This window comes from Lissotriton helveticus, chromosome 11 (genome assembly GCF_964261635.1).
Source record: "Lissotriton helveticus chromosome 11, aLisHel1.1, whole genome shotgun sequence".
Taxonomy (NCBI): Eukaryota; Metazoa; Chordata; class Amphibia; order Caudata; family Salamandridae; genus Lissotriton; species Lissotriton helveticus.
The window spans coordinates 10,376,389-10,403,031 of NC_136072.1; the positions used below are offsets into that span (position 1 = coordinate 10,376,389).

Genomic DNA, 26,643 nt, shown 5'->3' on the forward strand with positions numbered 1-26,643 from the left:
TTTGATCGCGGTACTTTACAACACGGTTTTCACAACGCAAGTCGTTACAACGACTTGCGTTGGAGGGCGCTGGATTGTGGATTAATTTAATTTCTATTCCAACTCCAGCCCACGTACAGTAGGGAAGGTGTTGGAATAGAAAATCAAACTATTCTTTAAGCAAGAGCGCCATCCAGCGCAAGTTGTAATGGCTGCGTCGTAAAGGTCGCCCGGTGTAAACACCGCGTTGTAAAGGATGTTTCCCATGAAAAACTGCCTTAGTAGTGCCACATTCCAGTGACTCTACTGATCACCCGAGAAAAGACCCAAAGTACAGCCTAGTGGGATTGTCTGGTTGTGATAGCAACAGGTGCGTGTCGTAAGAGTTGAATCCTAGTGAGCGGAACTATCCTCACATCATTTTGAGGTTGATGAAAGGAATAGAATTTGGTAAACAGTTGCTACTATCTTGTAGAACTGTAGGAGAGAAGGCAAGTGCTTCCAGAATGCTCTAAAAACACAAACTGCGCATGTGAATCCTTGTGAGATGGTACAAACCTTTTTGTGGCCTCACTATAGACGGTACCAGCTGTCTGTAGGGAGTCAGCACTGAAGAACATAATCACCAGAGCCAACCTTTGCTCACAATTGTATAACTTTATTGTCAATCTCTGCTTGTTGTTTCCCCTTTGTCTGTGTTTGACCCACCAACAAGAGCTTCTTGCTTTTACCATCAGTCGATTCATTGTCATTCCTATTCCAAACTCACAAACCACACCTAAAAAGAGCGGGGTTCTCTGTTCTCTTATATTTAAAGGAGATTGATTGGCATTGCCAATGTTTTTTTTTATAGTGGGACATTCTCATAAGTTGCAGTTTCATTTGCCATTTTGAAAAGTGCTATTTTTGTAGTGGACAACAGGCTAGACACTCACCCAACACGGTGGTGCTTTCAGAAAACGGATGTCTCACTTTAGAACTAACAATTAACAAACACAAAACCACTGTGTGAGAAGGAAGTGAGGCCTTGGAGGGGGTGGCCTGTTACCCCAGATACCCAAGAGGCAAACTGCATCATTCCCCAAACAAGCCCCACCCCCTTCCAAAAAAGAACACGCATTGGCATATCCAATAGGTCCCCCCTTTGGGACCTTATAATTGTTTAGTTATGCAACATTTCATGTTGTTGCACCAAGGATATTTGCTGGATAACTAAACACTTATAAGGTCCCAAAGGCGAGACCTATTGGCTATGCCAATGCTTGTTTTTCTTCTAATGGCAAGGAATAGAAATAGAGGGCCCTGTGTTTTTTTCCAGCTTTGCAAGGGCTGAGCCCTAGCAGCCCGTGGCCTACTTGAAGCAATGAGTGTGGGACCATGTAGGAATCTAGGGCCAGATGTAGGTCGGCAAATACCGGTCGGTAACGGCCGATTTCGGCCGTTACCGACCGGTATTTGCAAATGGAGATGTAGGGGGCATTTTATTTACAGAATCTGTATATTTACTGATTCGGTAAATTTACAGAATCGGTAAAATACCGAATCGGTAAATTTACTGATTCTGTAAATCAATATGTAGGTGGCACTGTAATCAGTGCCACAGGCCCTTACCGAATCGTTATTTACCATGGAATACTATTCGAATAACGAATTCCAGTCTACATGCACATCTGTGCATGTACACCTGTGTCATGTGGCACACATACATGCCCTAAGGGCATGTATGTGTGTCACATGGCACACAAGCCAGAAACAGGGGTGCAACAGGGTGTCAAAGTGACACCCTGTCCCCCTTGTAAAATCGGTAATTTTACCGATCCGGTATTGGCTATTGAATCCTATGGGTTTCAAGGCCGATAGGAATCAATGGCAAATACTGATCCGAATCGGTAATTACCGAATCTTACCTATTCGGTATTTTTACCAAATTATTTACCTACATAGCAATTACCGATTAGTAAATACCGAATCGGTAAAATTCGGTATTTACCATTCGGTAATTTGCTATTACCTACATCTAGGCCCTAGTTCCAGGTATATAACGGAGTGTGCAAATCAGCCACGGTCGGTGCAGGTAACAGCGGTAGGGCCGAGTAACGGGGGAATTCGAGGGGCGAAGCAGAGGGATAATTAAATAAATAATTCATTTCCCCTCAGCATCGTCCCTCGAAATCCCCCCCTACCCAGCCCCACCGATGTTACCTACACGGACCGCGGCTGGTGCAAATCAGCCTCATTGCCTCTGCGCTGTGCACTGACATAGGGACATTTTGCAGCCTGCAGAGGAGCATGCCTAGCAGCTGTCCAAGGTTCTTCTCTCCCCTACCAGCATGCTTGGCTCGAAATGCATCACTTTGAGGATATGCAGTACTCTGAAAGGAGACACATATGGCCTGATTATGAGTGGGTTCTTGTTTTCCCACTCCTGCATAAACCCCTGGTCACACCAGGGCTCGGAATTATAAGTGTGGCTGAATTTAACATATCTGATACTTATCGGATGTATTAAATACCTCAACCTTCGTTATATTTTGGCCAAACCTGCAGAAATGTAACGGAAAAGCATATGGTATTTACTTACCCTATGGTGCGTTGTTGATGTACTAAACACCAAAATCTGCATGCCATTCTCCAGAAACTCGTAATAGATGCTATTTATCGCACCAGATAAATAACACTGGGGCCTATTATCAAGGGGGTTTATCTCCGATTTTTTGGCTTTAAAAGCCAAGAAAGCGGAGATTAAATTATCTCCCTATTACCAAGCTGTCGCTAACACCAGTTAGCGACAGCTAGTAGGAGATAGCGACCATCTTGGGCCCCGCTTTGCATGTCAGTGATATTTATCACTAATGACATGCAAAGTGGGCGTGCCAAGATGTTAGCGACTGGAAACAGTCGCTAACATCGCTATCTCCTATTACCAACTTTTGGAGATATTCGCGCTAAGCGCGAATATCTCCATAAGCTAACACCTGCCCTGAGTAGTTCTTAGCCATGTTATCCAATGGGAGGTGGATAACATGGCTAAGAGCATTAGCTCGGTAATGCATGAATATCGCTGACTTTTCAGCGATATTCATGCATTTCGGCCGATTTTTATCGCTTAGGAGATAAACCTTGGTAATACTTAGGTTTATCTGCGATAAAAATCGCCGCAGCTCGGCGATAAAAATATTGCTGCTAAGCCAACATAGCGATAATTATCGCTAGTTGTTGGTAATATGCCCCACAGTCCAGATTCAGCAGACAAAACCATCCTACCCTTGTGTATCACTTCACCAAGTGTCTCGAAGATAATATGTAAATAACACAAGCCCCAGGAGGAGTAATTTTCAATACATTATATAACTTTCTGCAGAACTTTCCTGATACATTAGGAATTAATGGTGCTACTAAATTAACTAATATTTTGTACTGAAAATAGAGTTCTATTATATACCGAGCCAAGAATCATAACTTAAAATTGATAATAAGGAACCTGGATAAGAAACTTGCTGTAAGATATGTTATACTGCTTTTGAGATAACTACGGATAACGTCTGAAAGGACACATTTTGTAAAATATGTAGATATTTTGGTCTCTGTGCCTAAATATACTCCTACTGCCCAGTTGGACAATATAAACTAAATAGTAATATTTTTAGGATGTATGACGCTACAACGCATACTTTTACAATGCATACCTTTACAACGCATTTTTACAACGCATACTACCTTTACATCGCATACCATTACAACGCATAACATTACATTGCATGTATGGTAAGTATTGGATAGTGTAGGGGTAAAAATTGCTATTCTAACTCCAGGGGGGTGCAACAGTAGGGTAAGTGTTAGATGGTGAAGGGGTAAAAATTACTATTATAACTCCGGGGGTGCAACAGTAGGGTAAGTGTTGGATAGTGTAAGGTTACTATGCGTTGTAATGGTATGCGTTGTAATGTTATGCATTGTAATGACATGCGTTGTAGTGGTATGATTTGTAGTGTCATGCGTTGTAATGGTTGCGTTGTAGTGGCATGCGATGTAATGGACGTTGCGTTGTAAAAGTTTCATTGTAATGGTAGTGCGTTGTAAAAGTTGCGTTGTAAAGGTTGTTTCCCCTATTTTTATACAATTTAGCCATAATTGTTAATGGTACTGATTTGTGTCATCTGATTGCTGTGCTAGATCTGGGCGGTTAAACCACGCACAGAAATGCCATTACTGCAAAACAATAGTATGACCCTGAGTGGGTTTAACACCTAGTGCCATTCCATTTTTTAGGTCTCGCCTAGCGATGCAGCGCTTTCGCTGCTCGCCTTGGCGAATTCTATTGTTGTCGACTTGGCTTTGGAAGGGAAACAGGAGATGCTCACGCGTACAGACACACAATGTGCACGTGTACGGCGTCTCTTTTACTGAGGAGATGTGCATACGTACAGACACGCAATGTGCACATCTCCTGTCCCCCTTCCGTCTTTGCAAAGCCTCATGCAATTTCACTTTCTTAATGTGCACGCACGCTCAGTTCGGGATGTCCTCAAGCCCCGGTGAGCGATGTGCTTTCACTTGTTTGTCTTGCATCAGAGAATCTGGTGTAAGAGCGCTTGTTAAGCAACACATATTCAACTTCGGTAGGTAGTTTTTGGACGTTTTCATCTTGGTTGGTATATTGTGCGTTTGATCATAAACCCTTAGCGACCAATGTGATTAGTAATACTTTTTAATTTTTTTAATATCACGGATGTGCTCACGGCGTGTCTTTGAGCTTGCGCCCGGAGAGCCGATGTGCATGCTCACGTACGACTCGGGGCCTTTCAGCAGAATGCATGCGTGGCGAGCTTTCACTTTCCCTTGTTTATTTTGGTGCATCTCGTCACTGGCGTAATGTTTTAAAATATGGCACTTATGGCGTACGTATCTTTCTCTCATGACAAAAGCTCTTATTGCCAACTTTCGCCCTGTTATCTGGACCTGTGGGTGTGTGACTGCAGCCAGCCAGTGAGATCCAGTAAGAAGTCATGTTAGAGATCAGATCTAATCCAATGCTTATTACGTTTTTATAGTGGGTCGTACAGAATGCCTTGGGCCTCTAAACTCTGTCGTAGCAGATGATGTAATTAATAACCTTGTCGGTTCCCAATTGATCAACTTTGGACAGATGAAAGCTGCCCTGTTCTTGTGGAAGTTGAGCCTACCTCCTGCAGGGTTCGCACAGATTTCTGCAGAGAGTAAACAGTAAACTGCCCTACTAAACTGGGCTCTAAGTGCAGCTCTGTCGGTGAGACTCGGTGTTTGCTCTCATGTTTTAGTGGATTCCAATACCTCAAGGGAGCCCCCAGTAAGTGACACTGCTCCAGCCCTAACTGCCCTATCCACATTGCAAAGGGCCGGCCTGGCCTTACTAACACTGCCCCGTTTCTTTACCCACTTTTCAGAGGTAGCGGTTTCACATGCGATTGACCAGCCTCCAGTTCGTTCCACCTATCCGAGGCATCACATTTCACTGACCTTGGCACAGCCCTACCCCTCTTTTTAAGTGAGATACAAAACGGGGGTCTCTCATAGGGGTGTGACCTCTGTAATAAAGGGCGTGGCTTAAAACGCAAGCTAGAAATGTGTGCTTAGCATAGTGTGCCGCCCAACAATTTTTTTGCTGCTTCTGTCCATTCATCTAGATATATTACACAACAAATAACATTACACCTACAACAAACCCAGACTATTGGCTTAACGTTTATTATTCCGTTACAAGCGCACAGCTTCTTTTTTTATTAACGTTGCTTTCCACCCTTTTTTTAAATTCCTTTACTAGCGCTGCTTATGTCATGCAGCACTGCCGTATGCCGCCTTCCTAAACCGCAATGCTAAACTCCCTTGTTTTCAGAACGGCCACTTGCAGACACACTCTTCATGTACAACAGGATTCGTGGGGTTATTTTGTTTTGTGGCTGGAAAAGGTAGCGTTTAGTTTTTTTTTTTTTAAAGTGGTGTTTAAATAATTATTCGCTTGGAAAACGGATTTAGACTTCATTGTCATTGAAATTTTTGACATCCTTCAAAAATCATTCGTATGCTCCGATTGAGTGTGTACTCAGAAGTACCCCATGGCACAATTAGGTACCGACTTAAGTGATTCCCGATCACCGTGCACTAAGTAGCCCCCCCCAAAGCCAAAGCAGGCACCTACTTCTGTGCTTAGAGTGAAGGTATGGCTGGCGGACAACTCTCAAAAACGGATGTACCATGTTACTCCGCATACTTTTACTCCGCATACCGTTACAACGCGACTTTTACAACGCATACCATTACAACGCATAGCGCTTTGGGGTGCTGGATAGTGGTAAGTATAATTTACTATTCTAACTCCAGTCCCCGTGGACCCTAGGGAAGGTGTTGGATAGTAAATTATACTTATTCCCTATCCTAGAGCGCCCCCCAGCGCAATGCGTTGTAATGGTATGCGGAGTAAAAGTCGCGTTGTAATGGTAGTGCGGAGTAAAAGATGCGTTGTAACGGGTGTATACCCTCAAAAACACGTAAACAGGGGCGACGGAAGGTAAGTTAAAAAAAAACTTTTATTTAGTAGTTTCTGTTTCAATTTAGGTCTTATCTTACCAGGTTAATCATGCAAAATCTCATATTTTACAAGCACTCTCTCCCTTCCATCTCGCTCTTGCTTGCAAACACACTCTACACACAGGCGAGCGCTTCCTCCTACTGTCACATATCCTTCTGCATATCTCACCAGGTCGCTCCTCTCCAATCCCCATCAGTCACTGCACCACCTACAGTGTCAGACAGCCCTGCGCCATCTGCCGATGCCCACCATTTTCTTCTAGGACTACAGACTTTGTTTCCTTTCCCCACCAGGATGTAGGGATCGCGGCAGAACCTTTTAGCCCCTGTCGCCCCTCCATACAGCTACTCCCTCCCTGCATTCCTTACCGTTACGCCATACTTCCAGCCGCGGTCGGCAGTAGGAGTTCCTGCAGGGCGGTGACGTGGGGAGGGGTAGGGGCAGGGTGGGGGCTAGTAATGTATGGATTATGGAGTTTAACAGGTAAGTAAACATATAAATAAATAAAACGAATTTCGTTGTGCGCACTGCATCGCATTTGGTGATGCAGTGCGCGCAACGAAATTCGTTTTATTTATTTATATGTTTACTTACCTGTTAAACTCCGTAATCCATACATTACTACCCCCGCCCCTGCCCCTCCCTCTCCCCACGTCACCGCCCTGCAGGAACTCCTACTGCCCACCGCGGCTGCATACTTCAGCGCGATGCCCGGTAGCGTGTCCCCAGAGCTCACAGGGTGCTCAATTTACCTCTCTGCCCAGGCGGCCGCTCAAGGACACTTCGGCCTCGGATTCAGGCTCAGAGCCTCAGCGCGGATAGACGGCGTGTCTTCTCTGGCCATCCACAGCCTGCGCAGGGACAGCCAATGGGCACGCTCACGGCGTCTCGTGCGCTCCCACCGCACATTCAGTTTCGTTCCTGCCCTCCAGCAACTTCCAGACATCAATTAAAATGGCAAGAGAAGCCCCCTCTTTAATCAGCTTCCTGCAAACAGACTGGAGGTTTCTGTAGTGGAAAGTTTGACTCATCCTAAGGCAGCGCAGAGGGTTAAACTGCCTGCTGCTAAGAAAGTGTACCACTAGTTTTTCTTTCCTTTGGGGTGCAGTTTACCTATTTTGTTTAAAAATGTTTCTCCATATTTGCGAAAAGTACTGAGGGTAGTCTTATGGGTAAGCTCCTTTTCTCACAGAAAATCAGAGAGCCCAGGGTGCAGTAGACACACAAGAGCACTGGTGAAAACAAGGACATAACACATGACACTGTTGACTCTTCTCACTTTCAAAGAACCAACTACATCTTATATTTATTTATTCCCACAGAGCCAGCGTAAAGTAGTTCTTTATTGCACACCTTCATCTCTGGTGGGTGGGCTGTGCTTTTAGGAGTCTGCAAGGCTTCTGAAGGTTGAGAGGCATTGGTGCAAGAAAAAATGAAAGTAGTTGAGGCAATATGAAAGATTTGTTGATGTAATACAGAGTAAAACGGGATTGTTCTAGGGCTGGAAGGAACAGACTCTGTCAGTCTTCAAGTGCTACCGTCACTGCTTTGTCAATAGCTAACCAAGTCTGCCAAGGCAAACCCAGATGTCTGCCTTGTGGTTGTTTCCAGCGTACCAAGTGAGTTTCCATATTGACTACAGCCCCAAACCCTGCCTTGCCTTACACTACAAACACAGAGGGTGCAAGAATCAAGGACTTCCAAAAGTGTACCTGACACATTTTTACATGCAGGGTAAATTCCAGGTCAACCTGTGGAATCACAATTAACAAGCATTTGCAATGCAATATGTCTCGCATTTGCAAGAGTTTGAGCTATTGGCATTGTAAATGACAACGCCTTTTATTTATGTGTTTTGAAAAATTGCAAACGGTGTGTAAATACGCACTTTGTACTTATAGAAGCAAGGCTGGCAGTAAAAGAGGCGCATTTACTGCTAGCCTTGCTTCTTGTAAGCAAGGACTATGAGCACCGCTTGCACATTTTCAAAATACATAAATAAAAGCATTGTCCTTTACAATGCCAATAGCTCAAACTCTTGCAAATGCGAGACCTATTGCATTGCAAATGCTTGTTCATGTTTCTTGGAGGGTGTTATTTTACTTGCGTTGAGGAGCTTCCTCTCCTTTTTACTGGTTTACTTTTTGTAATTCCATCGAGCACCTCATAATAGACACTTGCAGGGGCTACACAAACAGGAAATGAGAAAATAGAAAGCAATGGACTCTCTACAGGGAAGATAGTCAAAATCCATGGAAGAGGTGTGGCGCCGCAGCTAGGGCGACTGACTCAGGAATCTGGGGTTCACGGTTCAATCCCCGGCTCTGGCAGCAGATTAGCCCAGCACCATATGACTCTGGGCAATAGCTTGCTTAATCTTCCCGATGGCGCCTAGAGACCCTTGCGGGTGATTGTGCGCTTTACAAATGAGGATTTATTATTATTTAGCTTCCCCAATTGCAACAAACAAAGAAGCAAACAAAGTTACTCTAAAGGATATTGAGACTTCAATTGAGGAAGTGGAGTCACTTTTGGGGGAGGGCTGAGGACCTCCTACTCATTTATCTATGGTTTTGAATAAAGTTCCTTCCATTTTTCAAAAGAAGTGGAAAAACAAAGGCAAAACAATTCCAACCCCATAGGCTTGTCCAAATTCCATTTCAACCCCGGATAGTCCCACCCTTGTTGTTGCTATCGCGGTTCACTTCCCCCGTTCTTCCAAATCCCCCACTGCTAAGAAAATACCAATCCCACTGTCCCTACTAATAGTACGCACCAACAGATTTGTACCATCGGCCTCTCTTGCTACGCATCTGGAACTGCCTATGAATCCACCTAAAGTTGGGGGCTCTCGGCACCGCCGCCATCTCATGTCCTCTCCACCAATTTAGCCAATAACAACACAAATATATCTACTGGCAGCAAGAGTAGTCACACGCTTAACACGATACATACTTTGCAATCTGAGCTCTCTGATTTGACGTCCCAGGTAGCATCTCTAACTGCTCAACTTGAAGAGCTAAGATTATTGTTAGGGATAACAAGGTCTAAAACCCCTCTATCAGCCCCGCCTTCTGCTTGGATAACTCTCATTAATGAGAGGAACAGTGCAAAAAATCATACGGATAATAACTATTCTACACCTACTTGTAGCCCCTGCGTACCTAGCACTTTATCATTGGCCTCATAACCTGCATTTTGCCTGCCTTGTTTGGCCCAAGTTCTGCCCCCAGTGAATACCCAAACATTCTTGAAACCTGAACATGGAAGACAGAATGGACAGAATGAGTCTTATGCTTTTGCCTCCCAGAGAGATATACACAGGGGACCCCCTGATGTAGCCAGAGTGCCCCTGGCAAGGAATACGCCAACCGCCTTTATTTGCATGACCTTCTGCACACTGGCGGCCAAACTTTGGAACTCTCTTCAACTGTCTATTCGCAGCCTAAACAATTATTTGGCATTCTGTAAGGCATCTAAGACTCACCTCCTCCCTTCACTGTAGGTTCCTATACCGCCTCTGGTGGTCCTCTCCTTCTGACTGCTTTCACGCCGGACGCCCCTTTGCAGGGGCAGCTGCGCGGTCTATAAGTTATATAACATAACATAACAAAGTTCCTACGTTACCTGATTTGCCCATGAGGAAACTGTATCTCTCTTAAATAAGTTTATCTTTCAGATATGATCTATCCACCAATGTTATTTGATTGTTCACTCGATATTCTTGACGCAAAGCAACTTTGGTTTCACCCAACCCCTCTGGTGCTTTTTAATATCTTAGGCTCAAGTACCTGATTGAGGGTCTTGTGAACATGGAATTGAGGCATCGTCTAGCTGCGGCACCAACGATCCCGTCAAATGTAACCCCCCAACGCATTGTCGCTTATTTCCTCCATCAAAGGGAAGCCACTACGAGCAGGCTAAGCCTTTGAGCATATCAAGGGTAGATTGACTGAAGTGTCTATACCTCACTTGCAACAATGGGGACAACTGTCCTGATCCAGGACCATTATTTTTAGCTGATGGAACTACAATTCTGGTTTCCCCTTCTTCTCTTTTTGGCCCAGTTATTATTTTCCCAAACCCACCAATTGTACCTCTACTGCTTTTAATATGCTTTCTTAGAATGTTGCAGGGCTTAAGGGTAATCTGGGTGATTGAGTTTGGGGGAGTTTTTATAGATCACTTTGATACTTACCTTTTTCAAGAAACCTGGGCCAATGATTCCCCGACTTATCATGTACCAGCAACTAGAACTGGAAAGGGATGCCCTTCTGGTGGTCTTGTTTTCCAGGCTAAAATATCCATTAATGCTGTAATAAACTCTCTCCCCCAAATTCACATGACAATATGGGTATAACTCTTACTAGCACTGACATCCAAACTTACTATTTCTATAATATCTACAACAGGATGGCCAAAGGAGGGGGTGGGGACAAAGGTGATCGAGGATCTTTTTCACGATACTGCTATTTTTGTGGGTGACTGTAATGCAACATATGAGCCCTCCAATATGGGCAATCAGTCGCCAATAAGTGAAGAGGATGAGGAGGAGAGGATATCCGTCCTTGATATTGCTCAAGTAAAGCGCTGGACTCGAGCTGCGTATCAGTTCTTCTCCTTTACTTTAACTTATTGTCTGAGAGCATGTAATGGTCATTGGGTATGGGACCCCAATGCTACGGACACCTTTAATCGCACACGACTCTCAAGCAGAATAGGTTATGTTTTAATACCTGTCCAGTTATGGGGGAATCTGGTTGATTTTAAGATTATTATCAGGGATGACAACGATCATAATGTGCTTTTTGTACATTGAAGGTCCTCTTCCACAATATGAGAGATGTTCATATATCACTTGCTTCTAATTTATTACCATCTAATGGTAGGCGCAGGGACAAATGAGGATGTGTATTTGATGACCCTTATTTAAGGGATTGAATGAACGGGTCCCTGAGGGAAGCATTGATGGACCTAGATGGGCTAAGCTGTGACAACCATAGGGACCACCCCTGGTCCACAAGGATAACCCTGATCAATGAGGATCTATTTGAAACTCTAGGTAAATGTTTTACCCCAGCCTACAAGCCAATTAGGGCCTGTTTAAATCACAAATGTTCTTGGTTTAACAAAAAATGTACTCAAGAAGAAGAACATCCAACAGAGATCTGGAGGACTGTCGCAGAGCCCGGGAGGAGGTGGTGTCACTGGACAGAGGAGCCAAATCCAAGTGGCCAGTCGATGTCCATAAGCTGTTAGTAGAAATTGGTCTAGGGGATTATTGCTTATCCTCGCCTTCTACAGCCTATTTATCCAAGACCACACTTAAGGATACATTCTAGGTTTTTGTTTATCACAATGGATTAAGGAAGGTGTCTGAGGGGTCCCTTACTTCTCTCTTTTTCAATATTAAACCCGATTATCAGTTCAAGTCTTGTGTGGATGTTATCAATCTGTTAAATGCTAAGACATGTTTCCTTAAATTTTGCTATGGCACCCTACCATAAATGTCCATTTTAACAAAATGGAATCATTCACACTAATAAGCACTCATTAGCACACTTTGGGGCAGATTTACAAGAAGGTGCCCCAGCGCAGCACCGCATGCCCTTTGGCTGCGCCACGCTGTGTCACCTTCAGAGCACAGGAACGCAACATATCTACAATGATAGGTTGCATTCCTGTGCTCTGCCCTGCGCTGGCACACAAACAGCTGCCATGCGCAGGCACCCTTGCACCATGGTGCAAGGAAGCCTGCATTATGGAGAGATTGTTTTTGTGCAAGGTTCCCCTTCCTGCACAAAAACAATCACTACAGGCATTTACCTCTTTCAATGCGTGCTGTAGAATGCAGTACGCCATGAACGAGGAAAAAAATGAGGAGAAATTAAAACATTTCTCCTCATTGAGCCTTGCTACCCCACCCTACGGGTGGCGTTGCTTACTGACGCATTTCCAGGTTTACGAAGCCTCGTAATTCTGGAAATGTGTCAGGTTCCATCGGTGTTAAGTGAGAACACCCACAGCAACACCCATGGAATGCCCCTTTCACGCAAAGTGCTGCGTGTGAAGGGGCCGTTTTTACAAGGAGAAGAAAAGCCACGCAAGGTGACTTTTCCTGTCCTTGTAAATCCTGTCCTTCTAAATATGCGGCAGTGAAATGCGCTCCCAGGGCGTCATAAAAAGTGACGTACTGGCAGCACATGCTTGTAAATCTGCCCCTTTGTTTTCTTCTGTCTGGGCTATATTCACCTAAGGAAAGCATGGATTATCCCTTTGTGCAAACAACTAGGATGTCGTCGATTAGAGGTTGCCACATGATTTTTACGCACAGATTCTGTGCAGACAGTTGATTGTGCGGTATCTAGGTATCTCCTCTGGAGTCGGTCTATTAGAAGTAAGGCATTAGAGTGAATAGCATGGCTGGTCCCCTCACTGAGTCCCTCTCTATCTCTTTTTTCAATAATTAGCAATGTGCTGAAACAGAATGTTTTTTGTCTTTATTTGTGTATTTTAAAGTGATGTATAAGTTTAACTCTAAACAATATATCATTGGCTTTATTTTTTAGGGGCTTGATGTATAAAGCTTTTAATTTATCGTAAATAATGCATCTCTAAAGTTTTAGTATGGTTTCTGAGTATTACACTAAATGCTCTTTTAAAATGATTATTGATGTATTTTTCTTAATGTCATGTTATAGTACAATGTTTTTTCTTTCTGTTTTTCTGTGTTTCTATTAATTGTACTATATTGAATGTATCTATGTACTTTTATGGACAAACAGCCCGAATAAAGTATTTTGATGATGTGGCAGGATTCAAACCTGTGAGCTTCAGCTTACACACAAGCATCCCCTGTGAATGGCTTGTGGAACTCACAGATTGGGGTCTGCGCTGGGATTGGCCAAGGAGACTTGTGCCTTTTACGCAAGAGATTGTACCCGGCACTGGGATTGGCTGAGGTGACTCTTGCCTTGTGGTGTCTTGAGGAATACACACAAGATTGTACCCTGCACTGGGATTGGATGATGACTCTTGCCTTGTGGTATCTTGTGGAAGTCAAAGATTGTACCCGGCACTGCTATTGGCTGAGGAGTCTCTTGTCTATTGGTGTCTTGGAGAGTGCACAAGAGATTGAACCTTGCACTGGGATTGGTTGAGGGGACTCTTGCCATGTGGAGTCTTGGGGAATGCACACAAGGTTGTACCCTGCACTGGTATGGGCTGAGGAGTCTTTTGCCTATTGGTGTCTTGGAGAATGTACAAGAGATTGAACCTTGCACTGGGATTGGGTGAGGAGACTCTTGTCTTGGGGTATCTTAAAGAATGCACATGAGATTGTACCCTGCACTGGAAGTGGGTGAGAAGACTCTTACCTTGTGGTATCTTGTGGAATGCATGCAAGATTGTGTCCTGCTTTGGGACTGGCTGAAGAGACTCTTGCCTTGTGGTGTCTTGGGGAATATCCCTGAGAATGTGTCCTGCACTGGGATTGTCTGAGATTTTTGCCTTGTGGTCTTGGGGAATGCACACGCTCCTGGCTCAGAGTCTGCTAGAAGCACATCCATACCTTCTAATAGTAGAAGGTCTCCTGTAGTCTGAGGCTAATTAGGTGAAGATCCTTGCAATCTCTCTTGTAAAGGGAAATTATGCTGATGTGTAGAGACTTCTTGGAGGTGGCCTTAGCCTGAATGGACTCAAGCCTTTGACTCTGTCACCAAAGCAGGATCCATGGTGCTCTCCTGTACAGAGTGCTGCCTGGCGTTGTGTGCTTGTGTCCACAGCACTCTGTATTCTTACCTCTCATCAAGCCTCTGTATATGCAGGGATTTGTATGAGGCAATGACAGAGGCTCATGGTCTTTTGAGATGAGTGCAGCATCAGTACTACTTGACCTGTACCTTAGCATCCCTTTTGCCTCCATATTTAAGCCTTAACTCACCCCACCTGCCAATGATCTCACTCATATATTAATCTACTAATAGTATCTCATGACCCCTGCCTGTCTCGAGCATAAGGTGGCTTTGGGGCATTATGAGTTGTAACTCTTAGCATGCTCCCTTGGCATGACAGCACCCCTTTCTGAAGATATGTTGGGCTCAGCAGAATGCTTGCTATTCTTAAAATATTATGGACATCAGTGCTGTGAATGTGTACATTACATGTCATAATGCTTTTGATTCTTGGCAACATGTGGACACCCATGATGTAAGGGTGCCCACGTTTGGCCAACTCCAGCAGAATGGTGAGGATTATTAGCACATTGTGATCATCCTTAGATGGCAGTTCTGACCCTGGCATCCATGACATGAAGGTAGGTTTGTGTATTTATTTGCAAACACCACTCATTACTTGGAATTATACATGTGGACGACATAAGAAACAGGGAAAATATTATTCTGTTATTGGCAAGCCAAGCTTCAAGACTACATAAACACTTCAAATAAGTTCCATTCACCTATAGTGTCATACAACCCTGTTTCTTGATCTCTCCGCTCACGTATTTATCAAACAAAGCACTAATTTCTTTATGAAGCAATCCACCCATGCACTCACTTGGTCATTCATCGACCCCTCCATGAATTCATACATCTCTGCACTCCCAGATGATTTCCTCATTCACTAATGGGCTCACTTATCCGAGCAATCGTCCAACCATTTATTTTTATTATTCACACGCTCACTCATCCACACAAGCACAAACACAAACTCACCATCCACAAAGAAGCCCTTTCACTAGATTATTGTTAGGGCCCAAGTCACAACTTGATCCAGGGGCCAGAGTTACACAATTTAATGAACTGTGTTTGACACACCTGAACCAGCTCCATAAACCCATGGATCAACCACTGTCAGGTGCCCTTCAATGCGTTATTCGTGATTATTCCTGGGGGGGGGGGGAGAAGGGACCTGAGGTGATAAGAAATTGGTTGGAGTGGTGATGATGTGGTGAACCATGTACATTCATGTCTAATGGTGGGCTCTGTCAATGCTCTGATGGTGATCTTGGAGAGGACAATGGGCTAAGACCTTCATCTCTACTGCTGCCCATTCTCCCAGTGCTACAATAAATGTGCTTGCTAATACAAAAATCAACATTACCATTTCCAATGCCTTACATTCTTCCACTTTTGTGGGGGGCGTGGGTAGGGGCTTTGTTTTTTACTTAGAATGATGCACTATAGTTTAGGATGTTAATTTTCCATTCAAAACCAAAGGGGATGATGGACGGAGTGCTGAACATTGCAAGCACTCACCCAGTCAACTGATCTGGGTTTAATCCATCATCATTCTTTAGCCCACTCTGCCACCCTAGTTCAGACTTGGCCATATGCAAATCAGTCTGACCCTGTGCCTCATGGGAACAGTCCAGCCCGAACTACCAAGCTATGTCTTCCCTGGACCAGAAAAAAGCATCCTGGGACCGGTTTCTGGCTAATAAGCCGTCATCAGCCAGGCTAGCTTCAGTCCAGTGGCAAAGTGAGCAAGGGACCCATGTCTGGGCATACCTTGCCAACTTAGGGTGAACAAAGCGAAACCAAGGGGATGATGGACAGAGTGTTGAACATTGTAAGCACTCACACCCAGTCAACTGATCTGGGTTTAATCCATCATCATTATTTAGCTAACTCCACCACCCCAGCTCAGCCATGGCCATATGCAAATCAGTCTGACCCTGTGCCTCATGGGAACAGTCCAGCCCGAACTGTCAAGCCATGTCTTCCTGGACCGGAAACAAGCATCCTGGGACTGGTTTCTGGCTAATCAACCATCATCAGCCAGGCTAGCTTGAGTCCATTGGCAAAGTGAGCAAGGGACCCACGTCTTGTCTTACCCTGCCATCGTAGGGTGAACAAAGCAAAACCAAAGGGGATGATGGACAGAGTGTTGAACATTGCAAGCACTCACCCCCAGTCAACTGATCTGGGTGTATTCCATCATCATTCTTTAGCTCACTCCGCCAGCCCAGTTCAGACATGGCCACATGCAAATCAGTCTGACCCTGTGTCTCATGGGAACAGTCCAGACCGACCTGCCAAGCCATGCCTTCCCTGGACCGGAAACAAGCTTCCTGTGACCGGTTTCTGGCACTACAGCCGTCTTCAGCCAGGCTTGCTTCAATCCAGTGGCAAAGTGAGCAAGGGACTCACGTCTGAGCATACCCTGGCAGGCAGGTGCCTGTCATGTTGTGCTTTGAAACGCACAACATGCATTTTTGGCATTGCGGCGGACAGTGCTTTCAGCACCGCCCGGCGCAATGTTAAAAATGCTGGATGCACCCGCCACTGTGGCGGGTGCATCCTAATTCGAGGCACGGGACCTCCACCCTTATGGCGGACGGTCCCTGCCCACGACAGGATGGCGGACGGACAAAGTCCATCCGCCATCCTAATGACCCCCATAGTTTGCCTATTCCAGTCATTGGTGGTCAAGGAATGGTTAAAGCGAACAAAGCGGTACAAAATGGGGTGGTGATGGACGGAGCATCTGAACCAATCAAACATTCACCCCCAGTCAACTGATCTGGGTTTAATCCATCATCCATCTTTAGCTCACTCCGCCAGCCCAGTTCAGACATGGCCATATGCAAATCAGTCTGACCCTGTGCCTCATGGGAACAGTCCAGCCCGAACTGCCAAGCCATGTCTTCCCTGGACCAGAAACAAGCATCCTGGACCGATTTCTGGCTAATCAGCCGTCATCAGCCAGGCTAGCTTGAGTCCAGTGGCAAAGTGAGCAAGGGACCCACATCTGGGCATACCCTGCCAACTTAGGGCAAACAAAGCATAACCAAAGGGGATGATGGACGGAGTGCTGAACATTGCAAGCACTCACCCAAGTTCTTTTTGCGCTCATTTTCCATTCACCAGAGATGACACACTGCAGCTTTTGAGGGTTGACCATGACAATTATCGAAAGTAATGAATCAGCTGTTACAAGAGAGTCGGCTGCAGAGGAAACTCCATGGACCGGAGGGTCTTCTGGAAGATGTATGTTCTTAACCAGGGACAGACACCACAGACACACTCTTTTCCTCACTTTTCCTCACCATGGGCCTATTCATGATGTATGGCCTTGAAAGGAGGACAGGTGCTGAATACACTTACTAGCATTATTCTGTTCCTCTCCTCTGGCTTCTTGATGATGTATGACCTTTACAGGAGGGCAGAGACCACAGACTCACTCTGGCATTATCCTGTTCCTAATTGCAGGCTTCTTGATGATGTATGACTGGAGGGAGGCTCACGTTCACCGGAGGACAGAGTGAACAGGCTCTCTCTAGCATTATGATGTTCCCTACCACAGGCGTCTTGATGATGTATGACTTTGACAGGCATTTGGAGAGTAATGACTTTGATAGGTGGTCAGAGACAACATACTCACTCTAGCATAATCCTATTCCTCACCATAGACTTCCTGAGGAAGTTTGCCTGGAGCGAGTCCTCCTTGACTGGGAACAGAGATCGCATACTCACTCTAGCATTACCCTGGTATCTATTGTGGGTTTCTTGATGATTTATGACTTTGACAGAAGGGCAGAGACCATATACTCACTCTAGCATTATCCTATTCCTCACCGCAGGCTCCTTGATGATGCATTACTGGAGAGAGTCTTCCTTGACCAGACAGAGTTAACAGGCTTTCTCTAGCATCATCCTTTTACTCACCACAAGTTTCTTGATGATGTATGAACATGACAGTGAGACGGAGACCACAGACACACTCTAGCATTGTCCTCTTCCTCACCCCAGGCTTCTTGATGATCTATGACCTTGAAAGAGGTACAGAGGCTGCATACGCTTACTAGCATTATCCTGCTCCTCACCACAGGATTTTTGATGATGTATGACTTTGATGGGGCATCAGAGACGACATACTCAATCTAGCACTAACCTGTTCTTCACAGTGGGCTTCTTCATGATGTATGAACTTGACAAGAGGACAGAGACCGCTACTCGCTCTGGTATTATCCTGTTTTTAACAGTGCGCTTTTTGATGATGCATTACCAGAGAGAGTCTTCCTCAACAGGAGGAGAGCGTTAACAGACTCTCTTTAGCATTATCCTATGCATCACCGGGGGGCTTCTTGATGATGTATGAACTTGACAGGGGTTCTGGGAGCACAGACTTACTTTAGCATTACCCCATTCTGCACCACAGGCTTCTTGATGGTTTATGCCCTTGACAAGGGATATGGACAGCATACTCACTCTAGCATTACCCTGTTGCTCACCGCGGGCTTCTTGATGATGTATGACCTTGACAGAAGGACAGAGACTGCATACTCACTCTAGCATTATCCTTTTTTTCACAGTGGGCCGTCACCTAAAGAATATTGAGCATGTGTGTGGGGAGAATGTGAATTCCCCAGAGTGTTCCTCCAATTCCTTTTGCTTTACCTTTTCTTGGGAAAGAGTGGCAAATAAAGGGGTCGATTAGGATGGCAGACGGATTGCCCCCGCTGGACTGGCAATAGCTACCGCCGGCCCAACGGGGGCAATCCGTCCGCCATCCTCACAGAAATGACCCCCGCCACATTAGGATGGCTGGGGGGTACGCGGCGGATGGGAAGACCGTCCGCCGCTTTTCTGCAGCGGAAAAGGTCCAATATGGTGGCAGTGTCTATCAGACACCGCCAGCCATATTAGGATGTTCCTTGTGGAATGCCTTTCCGTGGCGGCAATGCCGCCAATGAAAGGCATTAGCTTAGGGGGCCCGTTGCGGGCCTCCATGGTGAAAGGGGGGTGGGGGTGCACATGGGGGGTACCTTTGGTACCCCCCTGCGTTTCAAAGTACAAAATGGCAGGCACCCCGCGGTGCCTGTCATGTTGTGCTTTGAAACGCACAACATGCATTTTTGGCATTGCGGCGGACAGTGCTTTCAGCACCGCCCGCCGCAATGTTAAAAATGCGGGATGCACCCGCCACTGTGGCGGGTGCATCCTAATTCGAGGCATGGGACCTCCACCCTTATGGCGGACAGTCCCTGCCCACGACAGGATGGCGGACGGACAAAGTCCATCCGCCATCCTAATAACCCCCATAGTTTGCTTATTCCTGTCATTGGTGGTTAAGGAATGGTTAAAGCTTGTGTTCCTCTTTCTCACTGGACAATGTCACAGGTACTGCAGGAACAATTCAATAAAACCATCACTATCATTTCCGGAGCCACCAGTGGGTGTGAGGGAGAGTGAACCTTCTTGTGCTACTTGAAGAAACAGCCACTGTTGCATAAGAGTGCACCAGTTTCCCTCTTCTTCGTCCCTGTGGTGGCTTGTGGTTCAGTGATGTCATGCACTATTCCCTCCAACTTTGCTCTTCTTCCACTCCCTCATCTCTAATGAAGGTTTGGGCAGAGTTCCAAGAGTTCCGCTACGTGGACTCCACAAACTGACCAAAAAACTTTGCAAGCGGCGGGTGTGTTACTTCACGCCATTCGTGCTTACTTTTAGTGCTGGGTGTTTGTCCAGTGCTGTAAAATCAGCATTAATGCCACCATGCAGAGCACAGTAGAGCGCTGCTTCTTTCTGCCGCTCGAGTAGATGTTTTACTTAAGTGGAAGCTTCCTCAATGCAAACGGAAGGCTTCTCATTGTGAGCGGTAGCGACCATTCTTGACCCCCGTGTTGAGAAATCATGCAGGAAGGTGGTCTGAAGAAAAATCTTCTTCACTCACCAACCTAACGTTGGGGAGTGCCAGTGAGGAAAAAACTCTGCTATGGAGTTTTTTGTAACTACGTGCTCTACATGGAGTGAGAAGAACTCTGCAAACTGTGAGCAAAACTGAATTTCACTTCCAGGCCTACTCTTATGAGATGGGACCACAGCAGCTTGAAGAGCTGTGTTTTGTGTGCAATCCCGTGCCTTGAACGTCTTTATCTCAGAAATGAATCAACATGCCGAGATGGGTAGATGGCAGTGGTAAATTCCTTGTGACGGTAGCAGATTCTTGCAAACTTCCTTTGTCATAACTGGGATCGTAATGTTTTGTGTGCTGATGGCTGCTGTCATTGCGGTAATGTACTTTATCATTGCAATAAAAAGAGTAAAAAAAAAATGTATCAACAATCAGGAGAGATTTATATCCCAAAACACACTTCCAAACAAAATGGAGAAACTTAAGTTTTCAATACTAAAGTCATCTCAAAAGTCTAGATATCCCTATGGAGGCCAATACATTTAGACATTTTAATATTTTTATGAAAATTACATGTTATTAATGAGTGGGCTTGGAATCTGCTACAGAAATCTGTATGCAACCAGCATGCCAAGTGCTTGCTTCCAGCTAGGGCCAACTATGCATTCATACATCTAAGATTAATTCATTACTGTCATTATGATACTGGAGCAAATAGTCCATGGTCAAACTCAAATGTGCAGCATTTCCAGCCACTAGATTGAGACTTGAGGTCCAGCCCTACCGGTCATTGCTTAGCAGTTCAAGGGATTTATCGAGTGTCACCAGCTTCCATCATGCTGCTTCAAGGGACATGTTTTCACTGGCACATGCTGAGGGAGCAGTGTTTATGTAATTAAGAGATCTGCTCCTACACCTGGAAACTTCATTTGTGCCTTAGACACCTATCTGAAAGGGCATCATGTACTTTTGTTGCTATCTAAAACGTAATTAAAAAATGTCGCTTCGTTATCTTAATGAAGTTTTACAAGATGTATGGAGTACCAAACTCAGCTTTAGCCGCAGGTATTAGTTTTGTTATAGGTAATCAAGTTAAAATGACTAATTCAGCACAGTCTAATTAATCTTAGCGGTCACTTCTTACGTGAAAGCCCAACTGCAGCCACATTAAGGTATGGCAAGCGAATGGGTCTAATCAACTATTCATGTATTCCATTGGATAAATTTAAACTTTTAAATATTTTAAGGCAGTCATTCTTGGAGTTAGCGACTATCTCACCTTGGAGATAACTTTATTGTAAAAATACATAATAAAAAAGGGCAAATGGAATGATCCATATTTTCAAAAGACAAAGAAACCCAAGTAGTTTGGAAGGGACCGTGGGTACAAGTAATTATACAGGACCAAAGGTCCCTTACATCATGAATCAAAAACAATAATAAGCACAGAGATGCAATGATATCTATGTCATATAAATCCCAATAGGAAGTTGTAATTTTATTTCCATCCAAAATAAAGAAACCATAAGAAGTGGGAAATTACAACTTCCCATTGGGATTTATATGACATAATTGTCATTGCATCTCTGTGTTTATTATTGTTTTTGCCAACTTATGGTGTAAGCGACCATTGTTCCTGTATAAAAAAATTGAGTATTCCAGCAAATTATAGACTGATTTCTTGACTTGATATCATGCCTATGATTTATACAAAAACCCTTTAGATACATCTTGAGAGTTGGATGTTTGACTTTGGCATTATATCAAGAAAACAAGGAGATTTTATGGAAAATAATTCCACAATTGACACTTTATGATCTCCGGTTTGCAGCCAGGAGATCTATTGCAATGGCTGGAAATCTGTGCTGATGCTTTGTTGATCTCCAGACTCCTATTTACTTGTGGACCAGACCGCATTATGAACAAAGGCGAGTGTTACAATATTCTCAATGATTTGCTATTCATGATCTAGCAGTAAAACTCTTGAATCAAGGCAGATTTTAATGGGAATCTTATTCCATCTAAAAAGATCTTGGTAGAAAAGGTTCACTGCCTGGGTGTGTTTTAGATCCTTTTCTTTTCAACCTTTTCTTTACAACTAACCTATTTTATTTTACTGTAGATTATTCAGTTTTCCCTAAAAATAGGAGAAATGCATTAACCGTGTCTTATGTATATGAATGACCTAGCACTTACGGTCTACACTCCAATGGGCTTACAAGGACAAAAGTCCTCAGTGAATACTGTGAAGCCGATAGATTATATATCTATGTAAAGAAGGCTAAGACACTGATCTTTACATAGCAGGGAAAGAAGTTTGCCTGGTACCTTGAAGATGCTTCAGTTGAACAGGGCAATGTCTTCAAATACCTTGGTCTTCACCTCTCTTAAAAATGAGCAATGAAATAAACATGTATTTCTATTATAAAACACCCGAACTCTTTAAAACAAACACCCTTATGAAGTTTGATACCTGTTTGGTGGCCTCTCAGCAGAGCCAATAAATAAGGCCTTCATAGGAAAATTAATATCTCAAGCCCTCTATGATCTTTATGGGACAGAACGATTGACCTCTGATGTCAGAGTAAATTGGGAACAACTAGAAAGTCTGTGCTTAAAAAAACTTTTTGAATTGTTGGCTAATTTGATGAAAGGTTCTTTAAGAATAGTTCTTGACTATTCTTCCTGGGATTTACTTCTGCAATCATGTGCCCTAAAGTTTCTAATCCTGTTAATTAGTAATATTGATAGTCAAATGATTTTGGTTATGTCCCGGAGGCACATAATTAATTGGTCAGATGTCCCATTGTGTGAACTGCCTTAAGGGATGACAGTTTCAAATTAGAAAGCTCACTTTTTATGGCCAAAGTAAAAAGACATCTGAGTGAAAGGGCAACAGACATCAGTTAAATTAAAGATTATTATTATCTGTCCACCAAGAAATCTGTGATGCATTCCTTTCAAGCGATTGGAGTTTAAGGTATTTTCCCCATTTGTCTCAAGTTCCTGATAAACATTCCCAGGAACAAATGAGGAATGTGATTGACTCGATTTGGAGAATAAGAGATCTCAAAGAAAAAATAGGTTCACATTATCATTTCCTCTTAGACTTTCTGTTGTTTTTGGGAAAAAGCCACTTGTCCTATTTTTAGAAAATATCAAGATATGAACAAATCATCAGCACTAGTCTTTTAATTCAAAATGAAATATTTAGATGTGGAAAGTGCTTTGATTGAATATAATAAATTAACTCAGAAAGGATCTTTTATCACTTAATCTCTGAGTTTATATAAATGAAATCAATTATCATCAAAACAAAATATCTGGGTTTGTAAAATTGCTCATTGAGTTTTACTTGTTTTGGGTGTTTGTAAGAAAAAGGTATGCAAATATATTATGCTAAAGTGAAGCTAGGGTTGCACCTTGCAGCTTATGATAATGTTTATGTCCGTGGCGATTTGACACTGAAAAATATGTTTTCATACCTTCTTATAATAATTATTGTTTTATATTTCTAAAGGCTAATGTCTTGAAAATAAATAAATTTTTATTGTTGAAAATCTCAAACTTACTTTTGGGAGTAGACTGTAGAAGTGCTGTAGTATAACTTGGTAAGTTTTTCCATCCATGGCAAAGTAGTAGTTTCCCAACTGCATTGCGTAGCTGAATTTTTCTTCAAAGCTAATGAATGTCTCCTGTAATCAAAACATTATTACAAAATTGTCATTATTAATGGCTCACTTGTAGAAATAACATCAAATGAAAGTAATGGCATGAAATGATATCCCTCCTGCTGCACGACACCGCTGACTGATGGCAGGACCAGGACTCTTTAATAAACCTCTTTCTCACTGTAATAAGATGAAGACCACCAGCCATCAGACCATTCCCAAAAGCTCGCTTGCCTTATGACGCTGCCCCCTGCCCAGGAAGTTTGGATCTGTAAACATATTGCCACATCACATGACATAAGTGTGCTCTTGGCAGTGCCTAATGCCTGAATCTTCTAATTATTTGCAGAACTCTAAGGAAACCCATCTTTTCTACAGCACCCCCTATTTACCATTCTACCCAGGACAGCTGGTATATTGACCTCTGCAGTGGTTGCAGTCTGCTAAGCAGGCCCGTGCAAAATGTTGGGTAGTTGGGTATTTTTATGTCCAAATTGTCTTTGGTGTCCCTCTAGTATGACACCTTCTTGGGCAACTATCTCCCTGACCCCTATCACCCATTTCATAGTACAGGTCTTGCAAGGAGGGGGTGTGGATGTAACTTCCTTACTGCTTCTAAAACATAACATTTTAGCTGCATATTTTCCTTGCAGCCTTGGCTATCTACTGCTATAGAAAATTAAATGTGAGATTATTTTGTACACTTTTAATTGGAATTTATTAGCAAAAGGATTCTCTCAATGTGTTGGTTGCCTGGGCTAGAAAGACCGGTAACAAGATTAAAATCTGATTATCTAATACTGTTGAAGAAGAATCTCCCTTTTCCATTGAAAAGGGATATCCACCAGCACCAAAGGAGACCTTCTGATAGTAGGACACATGACGTACTGAGCCAGAGAAGATTCCTCACGGGGGCTGAACGAGGAGGGTGAGTGGTAGAGGTGGTTTGTGGTAGAGGTGGTTTACAGCAGAGAGCTCTTTTCAGTTGGAAGAGGTCTTCACCATTTTTAATTTCTAGTCCATGAAAACTTGGGATTGTTTTGATACCCAAGGCATGTACCTTAAGAATGTTCTGAGGATTGGGCAGGTTTTCACCGGCAATTATAGCATGGTTACCCTTTAAAGCCCTGTCCCACACCTACACCAGAGAGAGGCTCTGAAGAGGAGGAAGACATCCATTACCACTGAATTGAACAGTTATTCCAAGGTTAAGTTGAGCTCCTATTCTGCTCCTCCTGATATATAACAGAGATTGAAACTCGTTCACGGTGCAGATGAAGGAGCGTGGGGACGGGAAGCCACTCAGACAGTTTCGATTAGCCATTGAAATCTTCAACAAAGCTGAAATCTCTGAACAGCCACAAAGAAATATTTTTACTCGTAGTTTTACTCAACATTAAAAAAGAAAAGTTCTTTGAAGTTCCCCAGCGATGCTAAAACCCCTCATGGCAAAATCATGAAATGTACCAAGTACCCATCTAAGCAATGTCCCGTTAACATTACTGCTGTGGTGTGGGACATTCTCCAGGTCTGTCATGCTTTTCCAAGCCACTCAGATTTCCTTTTTCTGCTTTTCTAAGAACTCACCTTTTTTACGATCTACTGATATTAAATATTTTGCTTACAAGCATTTAGGTAGACAGTTTCTGGCTGATTGGTGCATTGAGTGTGGTATGATATTCAGCTCAGTGTCAGCCTGATGTCACAGGTAAGCACATTAACATGTCTGGAGAAGCACTCACAGAGGTAGTACAGAGAGGACAGCGGGCAGGCGAGCTCCCTTTAACAGAAATTGGGGCAAGGTGGAGCCATGGATGATGCCCCATGCAATCATGATATGATCACGGTACCAATATGAATATGAAGGGCTCTTTATATACAATGCAAGAATCTTCAACTTACAAACATGTTAACAAACCAGTGACTTAAGGAACCGAGGGTGGCTCCGCTGTTGGATATGTGAGCGATGCGCTGATCCAGCTCCAACTTGGCCATAATCGCAGACAGAATTAGAATCTTCTCAAGAGATGTTTGGAAATGGAGAAATGGAATGTATACTTGTGCACTTAATAACACAGTGTGCCAGACACTGTGAGTTGGCAATGTTTACAATGTTCATTTTGTGGATAACAAATTCACAACACATGGGTAGGGTAGTCCCTTGCTTTTTTCTAACCGCCCACGTTCAGAAATCTTGCCCGGAGGTTGATTTCCCTCACTCGCGCTCACTAACTTGACATTGACAAGCACGAATGAGGGAAAATCTCACCGGGTGATGGATTTTACTCACTTGTGCTTGCCAACTTGAGGTTGACAATCGCGAGCGAGGAAAAAACTCAGCTCCGAGATTTCCGGAACCCCGCAAGCACTGCGTAACGCGGGGTGCAGAAAAATCTGCAAACCCCATGAGCAGAGTTCACTGCTCAGACTTACTTTTAACTTACACATCTGTCAAGCTCTAAAAATTTGGATAACAACTCCATCTAAATCATTTGCTGTGCCTCACTCATGCTAATGAGATGGATACCTAGATGGCACTGCTTACGTGTTCTCCGTCCATCTTGCTCTTCTTATCGTCCACCTCTCGTAGGGTGATGGATGCTGGGCTGGAGCCTTCCGGTCCACAAGCAGTGACCAGGATACCTCTGCTAGACTCAGGGATCATTCCAGAGCGTTTTCCAACAGTCAGCGCTGTCTGAAGGTTGTCACCTGAGAAACATATACATCAGTAATCTATTAAATACCACATGCTGATACCCAAACATCAACAGCAAACACCAAAATGATGTG

At 43.9% G+C, this 26,643-nt stretch overlaps 1 protein-coding gene across 1 annotated transcript in view; it reads right to left on the reverse strand.

Annotated features, from left to right (window-relative positions):
- LOC144791845 (putative cation-transporting ATPase 13A4) overlaps window positions 1-26,643 on the reverse strand; it is a 366,292-nt gene that overhangs the window by 122,180 nt on the left and 217,469 nt on the right. The window contains exons 19-20 of the mRNA XM_078666630.1: window positions 26,399-26,562; window positions 23,755-23,877 (exon numbers count right to left, since the gene is read on the reverse strand). Of these exons, the coding sequence (XP_078522756.1) occupies window positions 23,755-23,877; window positions 26,399-26,562 (287 nt within the window). The remainder of the gene's footprint in view (window positions 1-23,754; window positions 23,878-26,398; window positions 26,563-26,643) is intronic.